Source organism: Nyctereutes procyonoides, unplaced genomic scaffold, assembly GCF_905146905.1.
Source record: "Nyctereutes procyonoides isolate TBG_1078 unplaced genomic scaffold, NYPRO_anot_genome, whole genome shotgun sequence".
Lineage (NCBI taxonomy): Eukaryota > Metazoa > Chordata > Mammalia > Carnivora > Canidae > Nyctereutes > Nyctereutes procyonoides.
The window spans coordinates 5,077,997-5,100,380 of NW_026575141.1; the positions used below are offsets into that span (position 1 = coordinate 5,077,997).

Genomic DNA, 22,384 nt, shown 5'->3' on the forward strand with positions numbered 1-22,384 from the left:
TTAGGATCTTATTAGAACTTCACCCAAATGTCCAAACAATGCTCCATCTACGTATCCTTTTGCCTTTGCAAGCTGCATGTTCAGATAGCCATCTACAGATACCAGGTTGCCTTTGTACTCCATTCCTCACTGAAGTTTCACCGTACTGACTTTCCTGTTAATCCATTCAGGAAAGGCTTGGGATTGAGGGATAAACTCAGAGCAACTACCAGAAAATGCTAAAGGCCACTCGCTGCCAACTGAGCAGTCGTCCAATCCTCGTGACCGAAGTAGCTACAGCCAGCAGTTTATGAAATATTTAGATTACAGTTCCTCCCTAGTTGGCGTATTCAGCTGCCACACCCTTGCAAGCGGGAATGTATGTTCCATGTGGAAAATTGGAAGAACTTTTGAGGTATTTTGAGGTATCTGACCAATCCGAGAGAAAACTTGAGGATATCAACGTTTAGAGTTCTCCCAATGAAATGGGCCAGCCAGATCACCCCATGTTCACAGAGTTTCCAGAGAACCATTTAGTGTCACATTCTTAAATATGAGCAAATAGCCATCAAATATGAAGAAAACCTTTAATAATAAGACAGAGACCAACATAAGCAGGGAGAAAATAAATAAATAACTTAGAGGAAAGAAAGGCTGTGCTTCAAGAAGAAATCAAGACCAAAAAAATCATTAATATCCTCAGAGACTTAAGATATTGTATTTGTGAAAGAACATGCTATTTTAAGAGGTGAACATTCAGAAAACAAACAAGACTTTTAAAATGAAAGCATGTAGCAGAAATTTTTAAAACTCAATAAATAAGGGACTCCTGGGTGGCTCAGCAGTTGGGTGCCTGCCTTGGGCCCAGGTCGTGATCCCAGGATCTGGGATCAAGTCCCACACTGGGCTCCCTGCAAGGAGCCTACTTTTCCCTCTGCCTATGTCTCTGCCCCTCTCTCTCTGGGTCTCTCATGAATAAATAAATTAATGTTTAAAAAAACTCAATAAAAGAAAGAAATTAAAAACGGGAAAGACGCATTTTCTCTTTGCTCAGATTGTTGATGAATGGTGGCTTGTGTTTTTTAAATCTGTGTCTCATGCATGTTTTAACATGATAGATGGAATGCATTGTGTAGCTACAGTTTTCTGGAAAGGTTGGTCTTTTAGGAATTAATTTTCAGATATTCAATAGGTTTTTTCTTTTTGAAAAAAAAGTATTTATTTATTTATTTATTTATTTATTTATTTATTTATTTATCTACTTAAAGCAGAGCAAGAGTAAGAGAATGGCTGAGGGAGAGGGAGAAGCAGGCTCCCTGTGGAGGAGGGAGCCCCATTAAAGGCTGAATCCCAAGGCATTGAGGTCATAACTTGAGCTGAAGGCAGATGCTTAATCAACTAAGCCACCCAGGCGCCCCACCCCATGTTTTTTTTTAATTAAAAAAAGGGGGGGAGAAGGGGAGAAGGGGCTCCTGGTTGGCTCAGTCAGAAGACCATGAGACTCTTTATCTCAGGGCCATGAGTTTGAGCTTCACCTTGAGTGTAGAGATTACTAAAAAACAAACAAATAAAATGAATTACAGGGCCAGTGGAAGAAGTCTAACATCTGAATAATAGGAGTGCTAAAATGAGGTAAAGAAAATGGTGTATGTCGGGGAGAGGGATGCAAATCAAAGAAAAGTTTTTTAATTTCCCAAAATTGAAAGATGAGAATTTTCACAATGAAAGGCGTCATTAGGTACCCAGCCCAACAGATGAAAACAGACTTACATTAATATACATCATTGTAAAATTTCAAAATCTGGGGACTAAGAGATAATCCTTGAAATGTCTGGAGTGGGTCAAGGAATAAAAACTTTACAAAAGCTGAAGAATTAGAAAGATACTGAACCTGTTAAAATTAGTTCTGAAAGCCAGAAGATAATTCCTTCAAATACCACAGACCCTCTATTTGCCTTCCCTAGAGAATGAACTAAAAATCAGCCAGGTGTGAGAAGAGCAGTCATCTGATTGCTCAGAGTTAGATAGGGGATCAAGGACCAGTCCCCCTGTTTTCATTTCTACCTTCTAAAGTTCCTGCTGCCTCCAATTCAGAGCCTTCTGGGGGGCGAGTTTTTCCTACTGTTGGCTAAGACTTTGCCTTTTCACATCTGCTAAACTACCACTCATCCTTTGCTTACCAGCTTTTGAAACTGTTTCTGTTGGTTCCTTCTCCACCTCTTTTTTCTGATTATAGGCAAAGATTGAAAACATCTAAATTGGGACGCCTGGGTAGCTCAGTGGTTGAGCATCTACCTTTGGCTCAGGTTGTGATCCCAGGGTCCTGTAATCAAGGCTCACAAGGTCTCACATCAGGCTCTTTGTGAGGCACCTGCTTCTCCTCTGCCTGTATCTCTGCCTCTCTCTGTGTGTCTCTCATGAATAAATAAATAAAAATTTAAAAAGTAAAACAGCTAGGGCAGCCCTGGTGGCGCAGCGGTTTAGCGCCGCCTGCAGCCCAGGGCCTGATCCTGGAGATCCGGGATCGAGTCCCACATCGGGCTCCCTGCATGGAGCCTGCTTCTCCCTCTGCCTGTGTCTCTGCCTTTCTCTCTCCTGCTCTGTATCTCTCATGATTAAATAAAATAAAATCTTAAAAAAAAAAAGTAGAACAGCTAAATCCTGATCTTCTGTATTGGAAAGTCAAATGATAATGCTTCAAATGAACATTCAAGAAGTAGTATTATCATGTTTTTTAGACATATGGGAGGAAATATAAGAATAGTGTAAAATAAATTGGTTGACTCCCAAGAGCAGGAAATGATGGAGTATCTGGTAGGAATCAGTCCCAAGACAGCTATGTTAATCAACAAGACCTGTAGAATAATTTGACTTCTCATACTGTATCATGTACACTGTATCATGTGTAGATGAAAAGGTTTTTTTTAAAAAAAGATTTTATTTATTTATTTGACGGAGAGATGGAGCACAAGCAGGGGGAACAGCAGAGGGAGAGGGAGAAGCAGGCTCTCTGCTGAGCAGGGAGCCTGATATGAGGCCTAATGTGGGGCTTGATGTGGGGTTTGACGTGGGGCTCCATCCCAGCATCTGGGATAGGCCAAAGACAGACATTTCACTGACTGAGCCACCCAGGCATCCCAATACATAAACAGTTTATGGAAACCCAGCACCATATGCATATATGAAAGCATAATAATGGACTGGAAGGCAACCCACAAAACTCAAAGAGTTGTTTTTCTGTCAAAGAAAGGGAAATTGGGAGGAGAAATGGACCAGGGATGTTGGTCAAAGGGGACTTCAGCTAAGTCTGTTACATTTTCTTTCTTTAAAATTATAAGCTGGAGGGAATTTGTGGGCGGCTTAGTGGTTTAGCGCCTGCCTTTGGCCCAGGGCATGATCCTGGATTCCCGGGTAGAGTCCCACATCAGGCTCCCTGTATGGAGCCTGCTTCTTCCTCTGACTGTGTCTCTGCCTCTTTCTCTCCTCTGTCTTTCATGAATAAATAAATAAAATCTTTAATAAAAAAATACATATATATATGTATATATATACATATATATGTATATATATATACATATATATATATAAGCTGGAAGTAAATATGGTAAAATGATTTTAAAAAAAGAGTTAATTCTGTGTAGTGGGAATATGGGTGTTTATTAGGTTGTTCCTTGTGTGTTTCTGCATCTTTCCAATTTCTTAGGTTAAAAAAACAAAAAATGAGGGGATCCCTGGGTGGCTCAGTGGTTTAGCACCTGCCTTCAGCCTAGGGCGTGACCCTGGAGTCCTAGGATGGAGTCCCCAGTCGGGCTCCCTGCATGGGGCCTGCTCCCTCTGCTTGTGTCTCTGCCTCTCTCTCTCTCTCTCTCTGTGTCTCTCATGAATAAATAAATAAAATCTTTTAAAAAAGAAAGAGAAGAAAAAGAAAGAAAGAAAGAAAGAAAGAAAGAAAGAAAGAAAGAAAGAAAGAAAGAAAGAAAGAGAGAGAGAAAGAAAGAAAGAAAAAACTCCAGCAGGCAGAGGAAAGGTTGAGGCAGTAGCTTGACTACTTAAAAGAAGCTTGGACCAACAGAGGCAGGCCTCCCAACCTACGAAGAGGGACAACTAAGTTAAAAGGCAGATTGAGGGAGGAACTGCCCCAGCATTGAATGCCTGGAGCCCATTGTTCTCAGGGTAACCGCTCAGCCATAGGGAGTCCCCAGGCTCCTTTAGGACCCAGGAGTATCTCTTCCAGGGATCTAGTTCAGAAGCTTTGGTAGAAAAGTGACCACAGTGACTCAGTCCTGAGAGCTGGTGCTCCTATAAAAACACTGCAAGATTTCTTGGTTGTAGGAACGTCATGGTCCTAGACCCCTCCCTGCCACCTAACAGAAGCATCTCCTAAACGTGGGCTCACAGTGCCCTCTCGTGGTTACAGGCTCTTTGTCAGCCTCCACCACCAGAGGCAGAAAGGTAACATTTCTGAGCTTTTAAAGCCCACAGTCAACTCCCTCTACATCCCATTTCTCATCCTTTACCTAAATATTCCCATTAAATAAAGCAGGGATGGAGGGAATGTCCACACAGATGAAAAGAAAGAAAATCGTTGACATTTTCCCTTATTTCCGAAAAGATCATTAGACAACACTGATACATTTTACTGTTTTGAATACTCTTGTTGATAAAGGTTAAGAAGTAGCTACATCCCTACTGAGCGAAGCACTAAGGGCAAGAATGAATGAGGGAAGCAAGCACTAAGGGGTACAGGGAGGCCAGAGAGAACACAGCATGGGAAATCTGGATGAGAAGAAAAATCCAGAGTCAGAGCTGAGACTGGACAGTCTGCACTTGGTAGTTAGGATGACCCTGGGTCCAGGCTCTGTCACTTATGAGCTGTGAGGTTGTGCATAAGTCATTTTGCTTTGCTGAACATATTTCTTCAAAAAACCTCTGATGCCTCTGAATTAAGCAAGAGGCAGTCAAATATGGTGGCCAAGAGCATGCTCTGGAGCCAGATGCCCTCACGGAATCCCAGCATTACCACTTACTGTGTGGCCTTGGCTAAACGATCAAACCTCTCTGTGCTTCACAAATCTGTGGTGAGATTCAGTGAATCAATGCATGTGAAGTGCTTAGAGAAGAGCTTAACGAGCATTCGATGAGTTAGCTATGATTATAATCATTTGTGTCTAAAGTACCATATGACCAGATCAGTATGTAAGCACCCTCTCCCCGTACCCTGGAATCTGGCTCTAGGCAAAATGCTTATGTCTCTGTCACATAAACAAGCCTGGCCAGTACTCCACAATACCTTCCCAGTCTGGGGGCATCACCCTCTTTCCTCCACAGAGCCTTTCCACGTGATCCTGAGTCCTTGGAACCCACTTCCTAATCTCCTACTGATACTGGAGGAAGTGGAGCTAACAGGCTTCCCTCTGAGGAGTCTGAATTCCTTCCATCACCCAGGGGAGGAAGCTGTGGATCAGAATGCATTGGTCCTACCGACATCCCTTTTAGGAGGAAGAGCACCGGAGGTGGGGCCCAAGGACTGCCACAGGAGCCATGATCATCTATCCTAGCAGGGTGTAGTGACACTTCCGATGGTCACTCCAGGGGCAAGCTGCATGTTCTTGCTCAGTCAGCTTATAGTCAGTGCACAGAGAGGCAGCTGTGGCCACAGAAGAATTTTTGTCCATATGGAGCCTACTGGCTGGGCACTAAGCTGACGTCAGCCTAAGATCTGTCAGTCCTGACCCTCAATAGCACCAAGCCGTTGGCCTTTCAGAATAGCCTGAGGAGGAAGTGGGAGACGAATGAGATAAGGACCAAGCAAACAGGTCAAGGCCAGGGCCTATGGATATTATTTTATTTTATTAAGTAATCTCTATGCCCAACATGGGACTTAAACTCTTGACCCCCCGATGAAGGGTCGCATGCTCTACTGCCTGAGCCAGGCAGGTGCCCCTCCCAAGGGCCTGTGGAAAAGAAGCACACCGAGAGTTTATACAAAAACCTTTTATTTACTGTTTGTATTTCTTCTCCCCAATCTGGAACCCAGCTAGCTCCTAAGGCTTCCTGCTGCCTGGTTCTTGAAATTGGGGCCTGGGGGACATAGTTAGGGGTTATGAGAGGTGGGGATCTCCTCACCCACCAGTTGCAGAAGTTGAAGGAAGCTTCCCTGCCTGGCTGAAGCTCCAGCAGCCTCCCAGGGCAGCCCCTCAAGTCAGAGGATCCATTCCCCCACAGGAAGGATGAGAGGAAGAGAGAACACGTGTCTCTCAGGGGCCCAGAGGCTCCCTATCACTTGCTGCTTCTACACCAGGCCAGGCTCCATAGCTGAACCTATCTCTCACCTGGAGATGGAGCCCAGCACCAAGGGAAGGGGTAGGGGTGGGATGGAACATGCCTCTGTTTTGGGTTCTACTCAACAAACAGGAAACAGGAAGAGGTTGGCCTGGAGTGGGAAAGGGGAAGGAGGGCACAGGAGCACACAGGAGGGGTTACTGGCCTGGGGTCGGGCCAACTGGACACCTGTGGAGAGAGGTTAGAGCCCCTATGGGAACTGGCACTTCCAGCTCCACAACCACTGGGAAGAGAGAGAAGGGAGCCCTGTACCCGTCTAGACAAAGGGCTAATGACACAATAAACACATTTGGTTTGAAAGTGCCAGGAAAGGGCAGCCAGTGCTATCTGCCAGGCCTGGGCCTGGCTGCCTCATTGGCTACCACAGCTCACTCTGGGTACTGTCACCCTTGCCTCCACCGTCACTGCCCCCGCTCAAGCTCTGCATAGCCCATGACTCTGCTGCAGGTGGATACTGCCAGCCAGACTCCAGCTGGCGGGGCAGAAACAAGGACCCCGAGCTCCAGGGCCCTTCCCTGGATGAGGCCTACCCGTGGAGATGTCAGGCCCTTTCCCACAGTCCCGCTGCCATGAGCCAGACAGAGAGAGAGCTCCTGGGAGGGCACTGCACCCTCAGGTTCTCCGGAAGACAGGGGAAGCACTCTCAGGGAGGATGAAGAACCTCAGAATGGTATTTGCTCCTCTTTCCTATCCCAGGTCCCGTTGTCCAGGCTCAGAAGTCTGAATCTGCATCCATGAGCTCTGCCTCCATCAGGTTGGTGCGGGAGTGAATGGGCCCCAGCCCCTGCCGGCAGCCCTGAGCCCAGGCCGTGGGAACTGGGGCGCTGGGCAGAAATGGATCCTGCAGGGGACTGGGCTCTGGACAGAAAGGGTTGGAGACCAGGGTCCAGGCTCTCTGTCGGCAGGATTCCCCAGCTCCCCAGGCACCTGCGGCCACCAAGCACTTCTGCCGCGGCAGCTGAGGCAGTCGAGGAACAGCGCTGGCTGCAGGGGCAGGGGCAGGGTGGTGAAGTTCAGGGGGTGGTGCCAGTGGGCACACCTCCTTCTTCCTCTTCCTCCGCTTCTTCTTCCGGCCCAGGCGCTTCTCCAGTTCTGGGGAGATCTCTGCTTCAACCAGCCACAGGTTGGCTTTTTCCTCTGGGGGCACTGATGGCAGGAGAGAGAACTTGAGTTTGGGATGCTGGCTCTGTCCACGCCACCCGTTCTCTCCTCGCACCCCTACTTTTGAGCTCTGGGACACAACTGTAGGTCTCTTCAGGTCGCTTCAGCCCTACACTCTAGACCCTCCAGGGCCTTTCCTTCCTCCTCCTGTCCCAAGAACCCCCAGCCTCCATGCCCCCCACCTTTCTACAGAAGCCTGACCCCCTTGTACCTGGAGTTGCCACAGGGGTGACAGACACATCCTGGGGCAGTATGGCTCCTCTCCGAGCCACCATCTTGGTGACATGTTGGGCCCAGGCAGAGGACACATCAGCAGAGGGTTCGTTGAGGTCAAAGGCCAAACCCGCTGTGGGGATGAAAGGAAAGGCTAAGGAATCATGACTGCCCAGTTCTTGGATGATGGCTCCTCCCTCACTTAGCACATCTACCTTCTCCCAGCAGCTCCCTCACCGTCCCCTGAGCCCAGAAGGCCCACCCAGGGTAATCATAGTGAGCTACCCAGTCCTGGTCTGAAGAGTAGGGCCTTGCTAGAGGTCTGAAAGCCAGTTCCTGGAACTGGAGAGGACAGAAGGAGGGAAAGGGAGATGAGTCCTTTTGAGACCAAAGTATCAGCAAGCAGACCCAGGGGCAGAAACAGTGCAGAGGAGCCAGGGATGGAAGGGGGACTGGAGAGAGTTGAGTGTATGAGGAAAGGCCGAGGGCGGGGGTGGGGGTTATTCCTCCCAGCCTTCCAGACAGTCCACGTGTCCACACCAGCCTAGTGGGATGGGGCCCAGGTATTGTGGGTGCTGAGTGGCTCCCGTGGAGGAAAGGGGCCTGAAGCTCACCCACAGGCCCATCGTGGGAGACAGTGTGCATGCTGAAGGACAGTTCCTGGCCTGGGTTCTGCAGCAGCTCACGCCGCTTGGAGAAGGCCTTGGCGATCATTTTGCTCTTCTTGATGCGTTTGGGCTCATCATCACTCTGCCCAGTCAACCTGAGAGCAGAAGAGGTGGGGGAGGGGAGTGAAGGAGCAGCCACTTCCATCCAATCTTGTGAAAGACCAGTGACGACGCCATTCCCTCCACGACTTTGAGGAGTAGAGACCTCTGCAAAGAAGTGGGCCTAGAATTTGGGGCTCCTGTATGCTCAGTACTCAAATCACTCAAATCAGTCTACTCTTCTAAGAGACGCCGGCGGCAGCTGGCTCAGCACTTGATCGGTCCTCCCAAGGGCAGGAGGTGTCACCAGGGGGCAGTGGTGAGCCACAGAGGAGGCAGCTTTAGGCATCTCAGCGCAGGCCCTTAGAAAACTAGCCTACCCCAAGAGTGCTGGGAGACCGTGGAGCCCACAACACCTATTGGTTGGGACATCAAGCTTGAGAAATGAAGGGCATAAGGTCAGATCCAGCTGGCTGCTGATCCCACCTGCACCAGGTGCGCCTCCAGATGAGCAGCGTGGCCTTAGTCCAGACCCAGGTGCTCATGGCAATGCCGGTTCCAAACATGGCAAACAGGTTGATCTTCTCCACCAGGAGGCTAGGGCGATTCTTGATTTCACAGTCAGGGATGGGCTTCTTGGTGGGCAGCCCGATGGTCACATTGGCCTGGCACCTATGGCGGGGGGCGGGTAGCAGACAGGTGAGGCTTTCTGGGTCTCTTGGGTGAGGACCCAAATAATCAACCCAAAGATTTTAGAAAGCGCTAAGCCGCCACAGCTATGTTCACAACCCCGGGTGCTCAGTAGAGTCATTTGGGACATTAGAGTTACTTTTAATAACTACTACTGTCGAGGTCACACCCCAGACAATGAAATCAAATCTCTGTGGGAGGACCAGGCATTAGTGTGGTTTAAAGCTTCCTGGACTGGAAGCTGAAGCCATTAAGGAAGAGCCTGAGGCAATCAGGACATGGACTGGTGTCCATTTTAATGAGCACTGTAACTGCTATTCCCGCCATCAGCAAGTGTGGCTCTTCTTTCAGCGGGTGAGCTGCCTTACTCTCAGATTCATCCTCGTGGTGACACAAAAAAGCACAGACAAAGCTAGCAAGTATTAACAGGTTGTTAATCTATCATAGAGAGGTAACTGCTTCTGTGCAGGGCTCTATAATAAGCTCTGTAAAGAGTACGTTGAGAATTAGAGTGACTTCTATGGCCAACACAGAGTCGTCAGAGAAGCCCAAACACGAGAGAGCTTAACAGTTACAAACACCAGCCAGACAGTGGCTCATGCAGAGAGGAGGGCAGAGTGGAGCTAGGGTAGGAGAGGGGCTTGCCGTGTTTGCAAATTACAGAGCAAAGGACATCTCGGGCACCCAGAGCACGATGGGCAGTTTCACCTGCCATCGGAGGAGGACACCTGGCAGAGCATTGCTGAACGGTAAAAGGGCTATCTCTGCAGTCCTGGCTCCAGCTCCTATGGCTGCTGCCCCCAAGCCCCAGGCCCTGTACTCACAGCACATAGTCCCGGAAGCTACGCTCCCACTCAGCCTGGTTGAAGAAGTCGTAGAAATGGCAGCTGAAGGTGATGAGCACAAAGCCAAAGGCCAGGAAGCCAAAAATGCCTGTGGAGGGCCAGGGTGGGACAGAGCATTACCAATCCCAGGTGTGGAAGCAGCAGTAGGGACAAGGTATTTGCCCCAGTTAGGCCTGAAACATAGCTGAGTCTGGAGTAAATCCATGCTAGGCTCAGTTTGCTGTATTCTCCAAAATAAGGCCCGAAGGGCACTTGAGACAACTGTGGCACAGTGGGCATGGGGAAGTAGTCTTGGCATAAATTTGAATTTTTCCATCCAAGAAGGTCCCCTTTTGAGCTGGTACCACCATCACCACACACACACACACACACACACACACACACACACACACACACACAAAGCCTTGTCCTGACCCCATGGCTGCTAACTTGTGCCACTGACACTACTCTTCTAAGACCCTATCCTGCAGGTCCCATGGCCCCAGGAGGGTACAGTGGTAGGCTGGCCAGTACCTCAGGCCAAAGGCCTTGCGATCCACTCACCCAGGCGCAGCATGGTCTCATTGATCTTGCTGGCAGCCTTCTCACTCAGCAACCCAGGATGGTTGCTCTTGATGGAAAACAGAGTCATGACTCCTGAACAGAAGAGAGACCTCAGACATTAGTAGGGTGAGGCCACCCTCCCGGGAGGGATGGGTATCACAGGGAGTCCCCAGTCTGATTACTCCTATGCTTTAAAGCTTGAGGAACTGGAGACACTTGAGAAATGGAGCATAGTTGGTGGCAGATGTGCTGTGTACTGGAAAGACTGGGGCAGAGCCCAGACAGACAGACAGATAAGGAGAGAGAGAAGGCGCCTTGGTCCTGGCCCCAGCTACCCCTAAATGAGGCAGCCAGGTCAAAGCTGTGCTGATGGAAAAGGCATAAAGAGATGCAAGAACAGTGCTATCCAATAGAAATACAATGTCTGCCACATACAGACTCTCCAATTTTCTAGTAGCCACATTAAAAAAGTAAAAAGATGCAAGTGAAGCTAATTTCCATACATTTCATACACAATGTCATTGTTTATTTCATTATCATTTCAACACGTACTCCATATAACAAACTATTAATGAGGTAGTTTACTTTCTTTGGGCTCTGTATCGCAATACAATTTTATACTGATGACACATCTCAGTCTGGAGTCGTTTCAACACATGTGGCTAGAGGCTACCGTACAGGACAGCAAAGATACAAAACATAAATCAGAGGCCCGGAGACTGCCAAAAAGAGGTGGGCTGAACAGAAGGCTGACAGCACGGGGGGAGGAAACTGAAGTTTACAAAGAGAATGCAACAAAAATGAGCTAAGAAGACACGGAGGCTTACTGTGGAGGTGGTGGCTCCAGACGGGAAATCAGGGAACAACGAATCTGTGCGTGTTGTGGCAACTTGTGGGTGGAAAGCAGATGAGGAGCCAAGTTCCAAGAGATGGGGGAAATATATAAATTCAGGGTGCACACACACACAACCGAAGGCCTGAGCTGGCTGCTGTGGACAGGCCAGTTTATTCACCGTATGAGTGCAGCTGGCCAAGGGCTGAGCCGGGGCTCAGGCTCTGCTCAACAGGCTGTGAGCTGTGGCTCAAGGCTCTGGAGAAAGGGCCTGCATTTCTCTGGCCGGCACAGAGGTGCTGCCCCACACCAGGTGCCATGACACTGTTTCTGCTGAGAGTGGGCACCTTCCACTTACCAGCAAGACCCTGTGTGAGCTGACTGAGGTCCTGCTGCGAAGGCAGCAGAAGCTGGCAGCTTCTAGCTCCCACTTACACAGAGCAGGCGCATGGCGCATTTTGTGGCCCAACTGGTGCTGGCCTGGTGCTCACTCACCTCGGATGAGGAAGTAACCTCCCACCATGAGCACCAGGCCAATGGGGGCCAGCACGAAGCCAGCACGGTATCGGTAGTTCTTGTAGCCAACAAAACAGATGCCGCTCACGGAGTCCCCATCCACCTGTGGTGGGAAGAAGGTGGGAGGGAGGGACAGAGTTGGTCACTGGCCTCCTTACCCAAGCCCGCTCCAGTTCCCAGGCCCCCACCAGTCACCATACCTGGGCCACAGCAAGAATTGCCACAGTAAGGACAAAGGGGAGTGACCACGTTAGCAGGTGGAAGTAGGAGGTCTTGCCAGAGAGAGGCTGGTAGGTGGTGCCCAGGGCTTTGAAGGAGGTGTGCCAGGCATAGGTGAGGACCACAAACCAGACGACACCAGCCATCAGGGCGTAGTACACGATGACAAAGATGATGACGCAGGACAGGGTCTCATTGGAGCTGTGCAGACATGTGAAGGGTCACCTGGGGAGGTCATTCTGTACTCCCTTTATCAGCTCTCTCCACCTTGTCCCCAGACCCTTGGCTTCTAAGGTCTGGAGGTTCCCTAGGAGTCAGGGCTTAGGTACAAGACTCAGGTCAGATTTGAAGAGGGTGTGAAGGATGCCCCTTGGAGCAAATGCAAACATTCACGGTCCTAATGCTGCAAACTTTGGGCACAATAGGCAGAGCTGAATCCTACGCTCAAATGTCAGTTTCAATCCCCACCTGTCCCTTTTGTGGGAAACACACATTTCAACTTTCTGCCCCTCCCCTCATTTCGGGGTCCCCAAGACACCTACGTGGGCTCCCCAAGTCTCATGGTGCCATCTGCACGGCAGACAATCTCCCGGCGAGCGCCATCCATAAACTGGGCCAACCAGCCAATGCTCCCCACAAAAAAACACGCGTTGACGTAGAAGAGAATGACAGCAGGGTAGCGATTCGAATTCCGCCAGTCAGCCACAAATGTGGCCTAGAAAAGAGAAGTGGGGTCCATTCTATGAGGTTTGGGTGATTCTGCTGCCATAGATACCCTAGTCTGAACCCTAAACCCCTCTTATCCAGACCCTGTCCCAGGGACCCCACCAGGTCTTCCCCTCCTCACCTCCCTCTGCCCCAATAGCTGGGCCAACTGACAATCTACTTCCTTCCCACTTTCTAGGCAGCACGTTCTAGGCCCCCTTTCCCCTGACCCTTCCGCCCGCAGGCCTGCCGTCGGCTGACCAGGGTGAAGAGTGTGCAGAGGCCTGTGACTGCCCCGAAGGCCGCGATGTAGCTGTGCATGTCCTGGTGCTCGGCTTCAGTGAACAGCGGGTTCTGGCACTGGATCCCACATCCCTCCACGTCCTCATACCAACTCTTGGGGTTGTCGGTCCGAACCAAGGGAGCCTCGCACTGGCCCGAACTGTTAAACTTGATGTTCTGCACCTCATTCTGGCACAAGGGAAGGGAAGAGGGCAGTGCAAAAGGGAGCAGGAGGCCCAGGGGTACCCTTGGTTTAATACGAGGCAGAGGGGTAGCATGGCGGAGTGCCAAGAGCCCAGGCTGGAGACAACCTTCCAGCGTTTGAATACCAGCCCTATTACTCAATGGCAAATTATATCAATAGCCTGGGGTGAATTATTCGACCTCTCTGTTATCTCACTTTCCCCAACTCTAGGATAGCAGCTCCTACTTCACAGTGTGGTTTAAAGGTTAAATGAATAAATAGATGTAAACTGTTCCTATAGCATTTGGCAGGTAGTAAATAGTAATAACTAGCATGATTACTAATATTATTGCTGTTATTATTATTATTACTACTTGTGAGCTCTCCTTTACCACCAGAATGAGATCACACCCGTCTTGGTATCTCTAGTTGTTTTATGTGTGTGTGCCTTAATTCTCTAAATACACCATAAACTGCTTGGCCAATGAGTTCCTGTCATCCATGACTCCCGAAACTCCCAACACCTGGTAGAGTAGGTGCTCAAAAAATATTTGTTGAACAGCTGCCTTTTATAAATAAACAGATAATCCCTAATAGACTGGCCCAGTCAGTGAGCGTCAGTTAGGTTTTGTGGCTCATTGACCCCATGGCTGCAGATTTAGGTCTCCCAGGAGAGAAGCCTGTGGGGCTGCCCTGCTCCTGCCTCCTGTTGGACCCTGCCCTATGCCCAGGGCTTGCCCCTCAAAGCACTCACCGGGCAGCCCTCGGGGAAGTGGTCAGGGGTGCAGCGCAGGAAGTCAGGCCAGCCGCGCTCCCTCTCCACGATGGCGCAGGGGCCTCGGGTAGCCTGGCAGAGGGTGCGGCTAGGCAGCTCCACCCGGTCATTCTCGCACTTGGGCATGTACACAGCACAGAGCAGGGGCTGGATCACTGCCCAGCAGCGGGGGGCATTCCGGAGGCCTGGGGGGAGGCAACAGTGTGGGCACATTGCAGTGAAACCCCTCCTCATGCTGACTCAGTCACAGTCATTCCCAGGCCTAAGGCAAGTCTCTGCCACAATGCCAGGGCTGTCAGGCGCAGGGTTTCTCAACAGGGCATTTGGGCAGGATGAGTCTTCTCTAGGACTGTCCGCTAGAGTGTAGGGCTTTTAGCATCCCTAGACTCTTTCCACTAAGTGCCAACAGAACCCTTAAATGCTCCCCTTTGCCCTACTGCAGAGTTGGTGACTGGAAGAGGGCCTGAAGGGGAGCTTCTGGGATGCTGGTAATGCTCTAATTCTTGATCTGGCCACAGTTACATGTATGTGTTCACCTTGTGAAAAGCAAACTTGTGATCCATGCACTTTTCTGTATGTATTTGTGATTCCAGTTTTTTTAAAAAAAACAGCCCCCATTTCCAAATGCCCTGCTGAGAACCCTAGGTCGACTTGCCTTTTACCTTGTCGGGGCATTCCTAAAACCTTTCAGAGGTCTCTTCTAGGGTAAAGGGAGGTTGTGGGACACCACCCCGCCCCCATCACAAAACCCATGCACCAGAACCAGATGTTGCCCTTTGCCCAGACCCAGGATCCTTGACCCTCTTACCAAGCTGAAGTGAAACAGAGTACAGGGAGGAGCTTTAGAAGAAGTAGTCAGGGGAGCCAGGTACTCCAAAGCCAGAGGAGGAAACAGGAAATCAGATGGAGAGAAACAGAGGAGGTTCTGTCCAGTGCAGAAGGAGGAAACATGTTGTCAGCAAGACAGAAAGAGATGGAGATCTCCCGGCACCCCTGCCCCAACCCAGGGCCTCTACCCTGCTGCCCCAGTGGCTGGGCCCACCCAGCATTCTGCCCCCATTGTCACTCCCGAGTCATCCCTGCTCTGAATACTTTGTTCACCCAAGAAGTTGTCTTAGGAGAAGCTTCTGAGGGATGGCCTGGGTGGCTCAGTGGTTGAGCGTCTGCCTTTGGCTCAGGGCATGATCCCGGGGTCCTGGGATCTAGTCCCACATTAGTTAGGCTCCCTGTAGGGAGCCTGCATCTCCCTCTGCCTGTGTCTCTGCCTCTGTGTGTGTGTGTGGTGTGTGTGTCTCTCATGAATAAATAAATAAAATCTTAAAAAAAAAAAAAAAAAAGGAGAAGATTCTGAGGATGTGAGACCAAACTGGGTGACTGCCACATTGCCAAGCTACAGTGGTAGGGGCAGATACTTGTTCTTATTTTGGGAAAGAGGCAATACAGTAGAATGATATGGGTCATGGGCATTACAATTAACCTCCCCGGGTTCAAACCTAGGCTCTACCATTTCCTGGCTGTTTGATTTCGGGCAGATTACCTTATGGCTAGCCTCAGTTTCTTCATCTGTGAAATAAGGATAATAGATTTACCCCATGGAAATGTTGTGAAGAGTTAGATAATGCATTGAATGTGGTTAGCATGGTATCTGTCAGACAACAGGCACTCGGGAAATATTAGGTGTTATTACTCATCTGAAATCTCTGACCACTCACAGCTCCCACTACCACAAAGCCTATTCCGGGGCACAGAGCAAGTTCCTGTCAAGAAGCAATGTCCTCGGGCAACTGTCCCCAGACCTGACCAAATCAGAATCATCTGGGGACCCCTATCATTCTGGATGGAGAAAACCCCTCTTAAGAGTTCTGACCAAGTGGGTCCGGGTGGAGAACACAGCAGTGGTTGCCAGGGGGTAGGTAGGAGGATAATTTGCACACAAGGGAACAACATGAGAGAATATTTGGGTCTGAAGGGATTGTCACTATCTTGAGTGTAGCGGCTCGTTACTTAACTATGTGTTTGTCTAAATTCATAGAATTGGGGCAGCCCCAGTGGTGCAGCGGTTTAGCGCCGCCTGCAGCGCAGGGCGTGATCCTAGAGATGGATCGGGTCCCACGTCAGGCTCTCTGCATGGAGCCTGCTTCTCCCTCTGCCTGTGTCTCTGACTCTCTCTGTGTGTGTGTGTGTCTCTACGAATAAATAAATAAATAAATATTTTAAAAATAAATTCATAGAATTGTACAACAAAGAAAAAAGTAAATGTTACTGGATGTTTACTGAACAATATATTTTAAATGGAGGAAGCTTACTAGAGTAAAATTTATTCCAGAGGAGCAGCAAGCAGTTGATTAATAAAAATATTATTTTTCTGGATTTTGTGATATTTGCAATAATCAACTTCTAAAGATGTGGAATTTTGTTTTTTCTTTTCTCAATTCATTTTTTATATTATTTATTTATTTATTTGGCAGAGAGAGAGAGAGCAGAAGCAGGCAGAGGGAGAAGGAGAAGCAGACTCCCTGCAGCGCTCTATCCCAGGACCCCAGGATCATGATCTGAGCCAAAGGCAGAGACTTAACCAACTAAGCCACCCAGGTGTTTTTTTCTCATTTTAAATATTGTTTTGTACCTTAAAAATAAACTCCCCAAGGAAAAGACAGATTATTAAAGATACCTTAAAAGACAACTGAGGAACTATCTAGGGGAAAAAATGGATTCTTACTCCATTTCTTACATAAAAGTAAATTCCAGAGGAATCAAAATAACTACATGAGTTTTAAAAATTAAGGTACCAGAAGAAAAGATGGGAAATGGTCTTTAAAATCTTGAAGTAGAGATGGCTTTTTGAAGTATGACACAAAACTCAGAAGCTACAAAATAAAAGATTTTAAAAGACTTCAGGAAAATAGATAAGTAGAATAAAATACAAAATCATGAGAAAAACAATACACTTAAAAATATATATATTTTAAAGATTTTATTTATTTACTCATGAGAGACTCATGAGAGAGAGAGAGAGAGAGAGGCAGAGACACAGGCAGAAGGAGAAGCAGGCTCCTTGCAGGGAGCCCGATGTGGGACTCGACACTGGGTCCCCAGGGTCATGCCCTAGGCTGAAAGCAGCGTTAAACCGCTGAGCCACCCCGACTGCCCGAGAAAATATATTTCTGATACATATCACAGGTAAGGAGCTAATTTCCTTATGGACATGAATCTCTTCCACATCAGAAATTCATAATCCAATAGAAAAATGGGCAAAAGACAAAGTTCAAATACAAATGACCTTTAAACACATAAAGAGACATTCAATCTCATTCTTTTTTTTAAAGATTTTATTTATTCATTTTAGAGAGAGAGAGTGCAAGTTGGAGGAGGGGCAGAGGGGGAGTGTGTGTGTGTGTGTGTGTGTGTGTGTGTGTGTGTGTGGGCGGGCATCCCACAACCCTGACATCACCACCTGAGTTGAAACCAAGAGTCAGACCATGAGTCCGAAGCTCAAGCAACTCAGCCACCCCAGGTACCCGTTAACGTCACTCTTAATAAACTAAATGTGAAATAAAACTATAATGAGATAAATTTTTTTAACTTTCAGAGTGATAAATATCAAAATAATTGAAAATGCTGTGTTGACAAGAATGTGGGTGAAACTGGCACTTATATATAATTTTAGTAAGAACAGACATTAGTAAACACTTGTGGAAACTGTTTGGCATGATCAAAATTTTATACTAGTGATCCCACTTCACATGTTTACAAAGTTAATACATAAAATTATTCATTGCAGAACTGTAACAGCAAAAGAGGAGAAATTGCAGAATGCATAGCCATCAATAGGAGACCAGCCACATAAGATACCACATATCAATATAATACAACACTACGCAAGGTTGAACCACTTGCATTGAAACTGAACTACCGGGCATCCCCGGTGGCACAGCGGTTTAGCGCCACCTGCATCCCAGGGTGTGATCCTGGAGACCTAGGATCGAGTCCCGCGTCGGGCTCCCTGCATGGAGCCTGCTTCTCCCTCTGCCTGTGTCTCTGCCTCTCTCTCTCTGTGTGTGTCTCTCATGAATAAATAAATAAAATCTTTAAAAAATTAAAAAAAAAAGAAACTGAACTACCTCCAGTGCATCTTGTTAAATGGATAGTTGAGTGAGAACAGCCGGAAGAGCAGACTACTACTGCTTTTCAGTAGAAGAGCAGACTTCTACTACTGGTTGTAGGAGGAAAAAGACTAAGGATGCATCTACATTTATACATATGTTGGCTATCTCTAAAAGGACACACAAAAACCAGTACTAGTGGTTGCCTCTAGGAAGGGGAAATGGGTGGCTGGAAGCAGAAGTGGAGGGGTTTAACTTTTGTTACTTTTGAATTTTGTACAGCTCGTACATACTATTTTTTAGAAGTAATTAAGCTTAAAAAAAAATATGTCAACCATAGAGTTGGGGGAAGCTCTCTAGAGAAGAGAAGGGGACAGAATTGTAGACAGGAAGAAAGGGGGACAGCCTGGATGGTTCAGCGGTCTAGCGCCTGCCTTCGGCCCAGGGCCTGACCCTGGAGACCCAGGATCGAGTCCCGCATCGGGCTCCCTGCTTGGAGCTTCTCCCTCTGCCTGTGTTTCTGCCTCTCTCTTTCCCTCATGAATAAATAAATAAAATCTTTGAAAAAAAAAAAAGAATGGTAGAGGTTCTTGGCTTGGAACTCAAAAAGGATTCTTAGAGAAAATTTAGGGGCCTGTGAACTTGAATGAGAAAAAAATTACATCAAATAGAAATTTAGCCCTTCCTTCAATTATGGGTGTAAGCCACATACTATGTTATCAGAGCTGTGTTTTTGTCATGAATGGAAATTAGATATTTTTATTATAGATATCTCAAAATATTGTTACTGTTCATCTCCACCTTGATATTATGGTGGTTATTAAACACATAGTACATCTTACTTAGTTTATTAGTAAAGAAGTACATATATGTTAGATCACAAAATTGTTTTAATATGTTTGATAATTATATTTCAGTAGAAATCATTTCCTTTGTACCTATATGCTCCTTTTTAATCCTATGTGTTTTACCTTATAAATTTAAAAATATGATACTGAGAAAGGGCACAGAGGTTTTATCAGACTGTCAAAGAGGTTCATAGCTCAAAGAAGGTAAAGAACCATGCCATAAAGATATGATAATTAAGATGGCACATATTGGCAAAGGATAGACAAAATAGAACTATGGAACAGAATAAAGATCCCAGAAACAAATAGATATTTGGACAATTTGATTTATGGCAGAAGAGTGGAGAAGGGATATTCTTTTTAACAAATAATGTTAAAAAGGGCGCCTGGGAGGCTCAGTGGTTGAGCATCTGCCTTTGGCTCAGGGCATGATCCTGGGGTCCTGGGACCGAGTCCCCAGGCTCCCCGCAGGGAGCCTGCTTCTCCCTCTGCCTATGTCTCTGCCTCTCTCTCTATGTCTCTGCCCGCCCCCCTCTGTCGCTCAAGAATAAATAAATAAAATCTAAAAAAAACAAAAACAAAAAACAAATTATGTTGAAACTAAATGAAATATAAATGAAACTAGTAAATTGTATGTCTAAATTGAAAGGAAAATCTAAAAAAGTTTTGAGAAGATAACATGAGAATAAGTTCATGACTTTATGTTATGAAAGGACATTTTTAAAAGATTTATTTATTTGCAAGACAGAGTGTGAGCAAGAGTGGGGGTGGGGAGAGGAAGAGGGAGAGAGAGAGAGAAGGAAAGCATACTCTCTGCTGAGCGGGGAGCCCCCTGCAAGGAGATCTCAGGATCCTGAGATCATGACCTGAGCCAAAATCAAGACTAGGATGCTTAACTGACTGAGGCACCCAGGTACTCCATGAAGGGACTTTTTTTAAAAAAAAGGTTTTATTTGTTTATTCATGAGAGACATAGAGAGAGAGAGAGAGTCAGAGACACAGGCAAAGGGAGAAGCAGGCTCCATGCAGGGAGCCTGACGTGGGACTCAATCCCGGGTCTCCAGGATCACGCCCTGGGCTGAAGGCGGTGCTAAACTGCTGAGCCACCCAGGCTACCCAATGAAAGGACTTTTTAAAATAAGACAATAAGTACTAATCAGAAAAAGCTTTACCAATGACTATCTTTTTTTTTTTTTAATCAATGACTATCTTAAAGCTCAGAACTTCTGTTAACAGATGACACAAAGGAAATTAAAAGGCAAGGCACAGAAAATATTTTCAACTCATACAACCAATGAAGAACTCCTGTCCAGCATAAAGAAAGAACTCTTAGAAATCTTATGAGAATGACAGCCCTATAGAAAAATGGGCCAAAGATGCGAACAGACACTTCATAAAAAAAGAAATCCAAATGGCCAATAAACATTTGAAATGGTGCTTAACCCCATTAGTTATCAGGGAAATGCAAATTAAAACCACAAATACATACCACATTATATACACCAGATTGGCAAAAAGGTTAAAGGCTGACACCACCAATAATCAAGAATCATGTGGAGTGATGGTGACTCTTCTACAAGGTAAATGGGGAATCTAAGGTGGTATAACCACTTTGGAAAACTGTTTCGTATTATCCAGTAAAGCTGAAGGTAAAGACGGCTGAGTGGCTCAGTGGTTGAGTGTCTGCCTTTGGCTCAGGTTGTGATCCTGGGGTCCTGGGATTGAGTCCCACATCAGGCTCCCTGTGGGGAGCCTACTTCTCCCTCTGCCTAGGTCTCTGCTTCTCTCTGTGTATCTCTCATGAATAAATAAATAAAATCTTAAAAAAAAAAAAAAAGCTGGGGTTTCCTGGGTGGCTCAGCGGTTTAGCACCTGCCTTTGGCCCAGGGCGTGATCCTGGAGTCCTAGGATCAAGTCCCACATCTGGCTCCCTGCATGGAGCCTGCTTCTCCCTCTGCCTGTGTCTCTGCCTCACTCTCTCTCTCTGTGTCTCTCATGAATAAATAAAATCTTAAAAAAAAAAAAAAAGAAGCTGAACATATGCATAGCCTACTGTTTGGTGATCCCATTCCTCTAAGTAGGTACCTAGGGAAATTTGACCCAGGTGCACCAGGATATACATAGAAGAATACTCACAGCAATGGTATTCACAGTGGCCAAAAACTGAGGACAGCTTATATGTTTAACAACAACAAGACAGATTAGTAAATTGTGATATATTCTACAATGGAATACTGTGTGACAATGAAAAAAAAAAAGAGCTGCAATAACGTGGATGAATCTTACAAAAGAAATAACAAAAGAAGCCAGACACAAAAGACATAAAAGAATACACGTATCGTGATTTGTATAAAGCTCAAAAACAGGGGATCCCTGGGTGGCGCAGCGGTTTGGCGCCTGCCTTTGGCCCAGGGCGCGATCCTGGAGACCCCGGATCGAATCCCACGTTGGGCTCCCGGTGCATGGAGCCTGCTTCTCCCTCTGCCTGTCTCTCTCTCTCTCTCTCTTTCTCTCTCTCTCTCTCTCTCTCTCTCTCTCTGTGACTATCATAAATAAATAAAAATTTAAAAAAAAGCTCAAAAACATTCAAAACCTAAATATCCTGATTAGGGATTCCAAAACTAGATGATAAAGCTATAGAAGAGAAAGGAAATGATAATCAAAAATATTAGGGTAGTGGGTACTTCTAGAAGAGAAGGGAGGGAAATATGATTGAAAAAGACAAAGGAGGGATCCCATGATCTAGCTCTTGACTCAGGTGTCACTTTATAATTATTTGGTTTTGTTTTTGTTTTAAGATTTTATTTATTTATTCATGAGAGACAGAGAGAGAGAGAGAGAGAGAGAGAGAGAGAGAGGCAGAGACACAGGCAGAGGGAGAAGCAGGCTCCATGCAGGGAGTCTGACATGGGGCTCAATCCCGGGTCTCCGGAATCACGCCCTGGGCTGCAGGCGGCGCCAAACTGCTGCACCACCGGGGCTGCCCAATTATTTGTTATTTAATACCTCTTTGTTTTATGCAATTTCTGTATGCATGCGGCATAGCACAATTAAAGCTAAAAATCTTGTGGTACCAGCCTGGCTGAGTCGAGGATCCTGCAACTCTTGATCTTGGGGTTGTGGGTTCAAGCCCCATGTTGGGTGTAGAGATTACTTAAAAATAAAATCTTTTTTTTTTTTTTTTTTAAGATTTTATTTATTTGGGATCCCTGGGTGGCGCAGCGGTTTGGCGCCTGCCTTTGGCCCAGGGCGCGATCCTGGAGATCCGGGATCGAATCCCACATGGGGCTCCCGGTGCATGGAGCTTGCTTCTCCCTCTGCCTGTGTCTCTGCCTCTCTCTCTCTCTCTCTCTCTCTCTCTCTCTCTCTCTCTGTGACTATCATAAATAAATAAAAAATTAAAAAAAAAACAACTTAAAAAAAAAAGATTTTATTTATTT

General features: G+C 46.9%; 1 protein-coding gene and 1 pseudogene across 1 annotated transcript in view; both read right to left on the bottom strand.

The window, feature by feature from the left end:
• LOC129498139 (small nuclear ribonucleoprotein F-like) lies at positions 1–6,748 on the bottom strand (annotated as a pseudogene).
• SMO (smoothened, frizzled class receptor) overlaps positions 5,959–22,384 on the bottom strand; it is a 22,182-nt gene continuing 5,756 nt past the window's right edge. The window contains exons 2-12 of the mRNA XM_055307505.1: positions 13,973–14,178; positions 13,014–13,223; positions 12,590–12,762; positions 12,029–12,248; positions 11,808–11,931; positions 10,481–10,573; positions 9,917–10,025; positions 8,889–9,074; positions 8,310–8,458; positions 7,694–7,828; positions 5,959–7,467 (exon numbers count right to left, since the gene is read on the bottom strand). Of these exons, the coding sequence (XP_055163480.1) occupies positions 7,034–7,467; positions 7,694–7,828; positions 8,310–8,458; positions 8,889–9,074; positions 9,917–10,025; positions 10,481–10,573; positions 11,808–11,931; positions 12,029–12,248; positions 12,590–12,762; positions 13,014–13,223; positions 13,973–14,178 (2,039 nt within the window). The 3' untranslated portion in view covers positions 5,959–7,033. The remainder of the gene's footprint in view (positions 7,468–7,693; positions 7,829–8,309; positions 8,459–8,888; positions 9,075–9,916; positions 10,026–10,480; positions 10,574–11,807; positions 11,932–12,028; positions 12,249–12,589; positions 12,763–13,013; positions 13,224–13,972; positions 14,179–22,384) is intronic.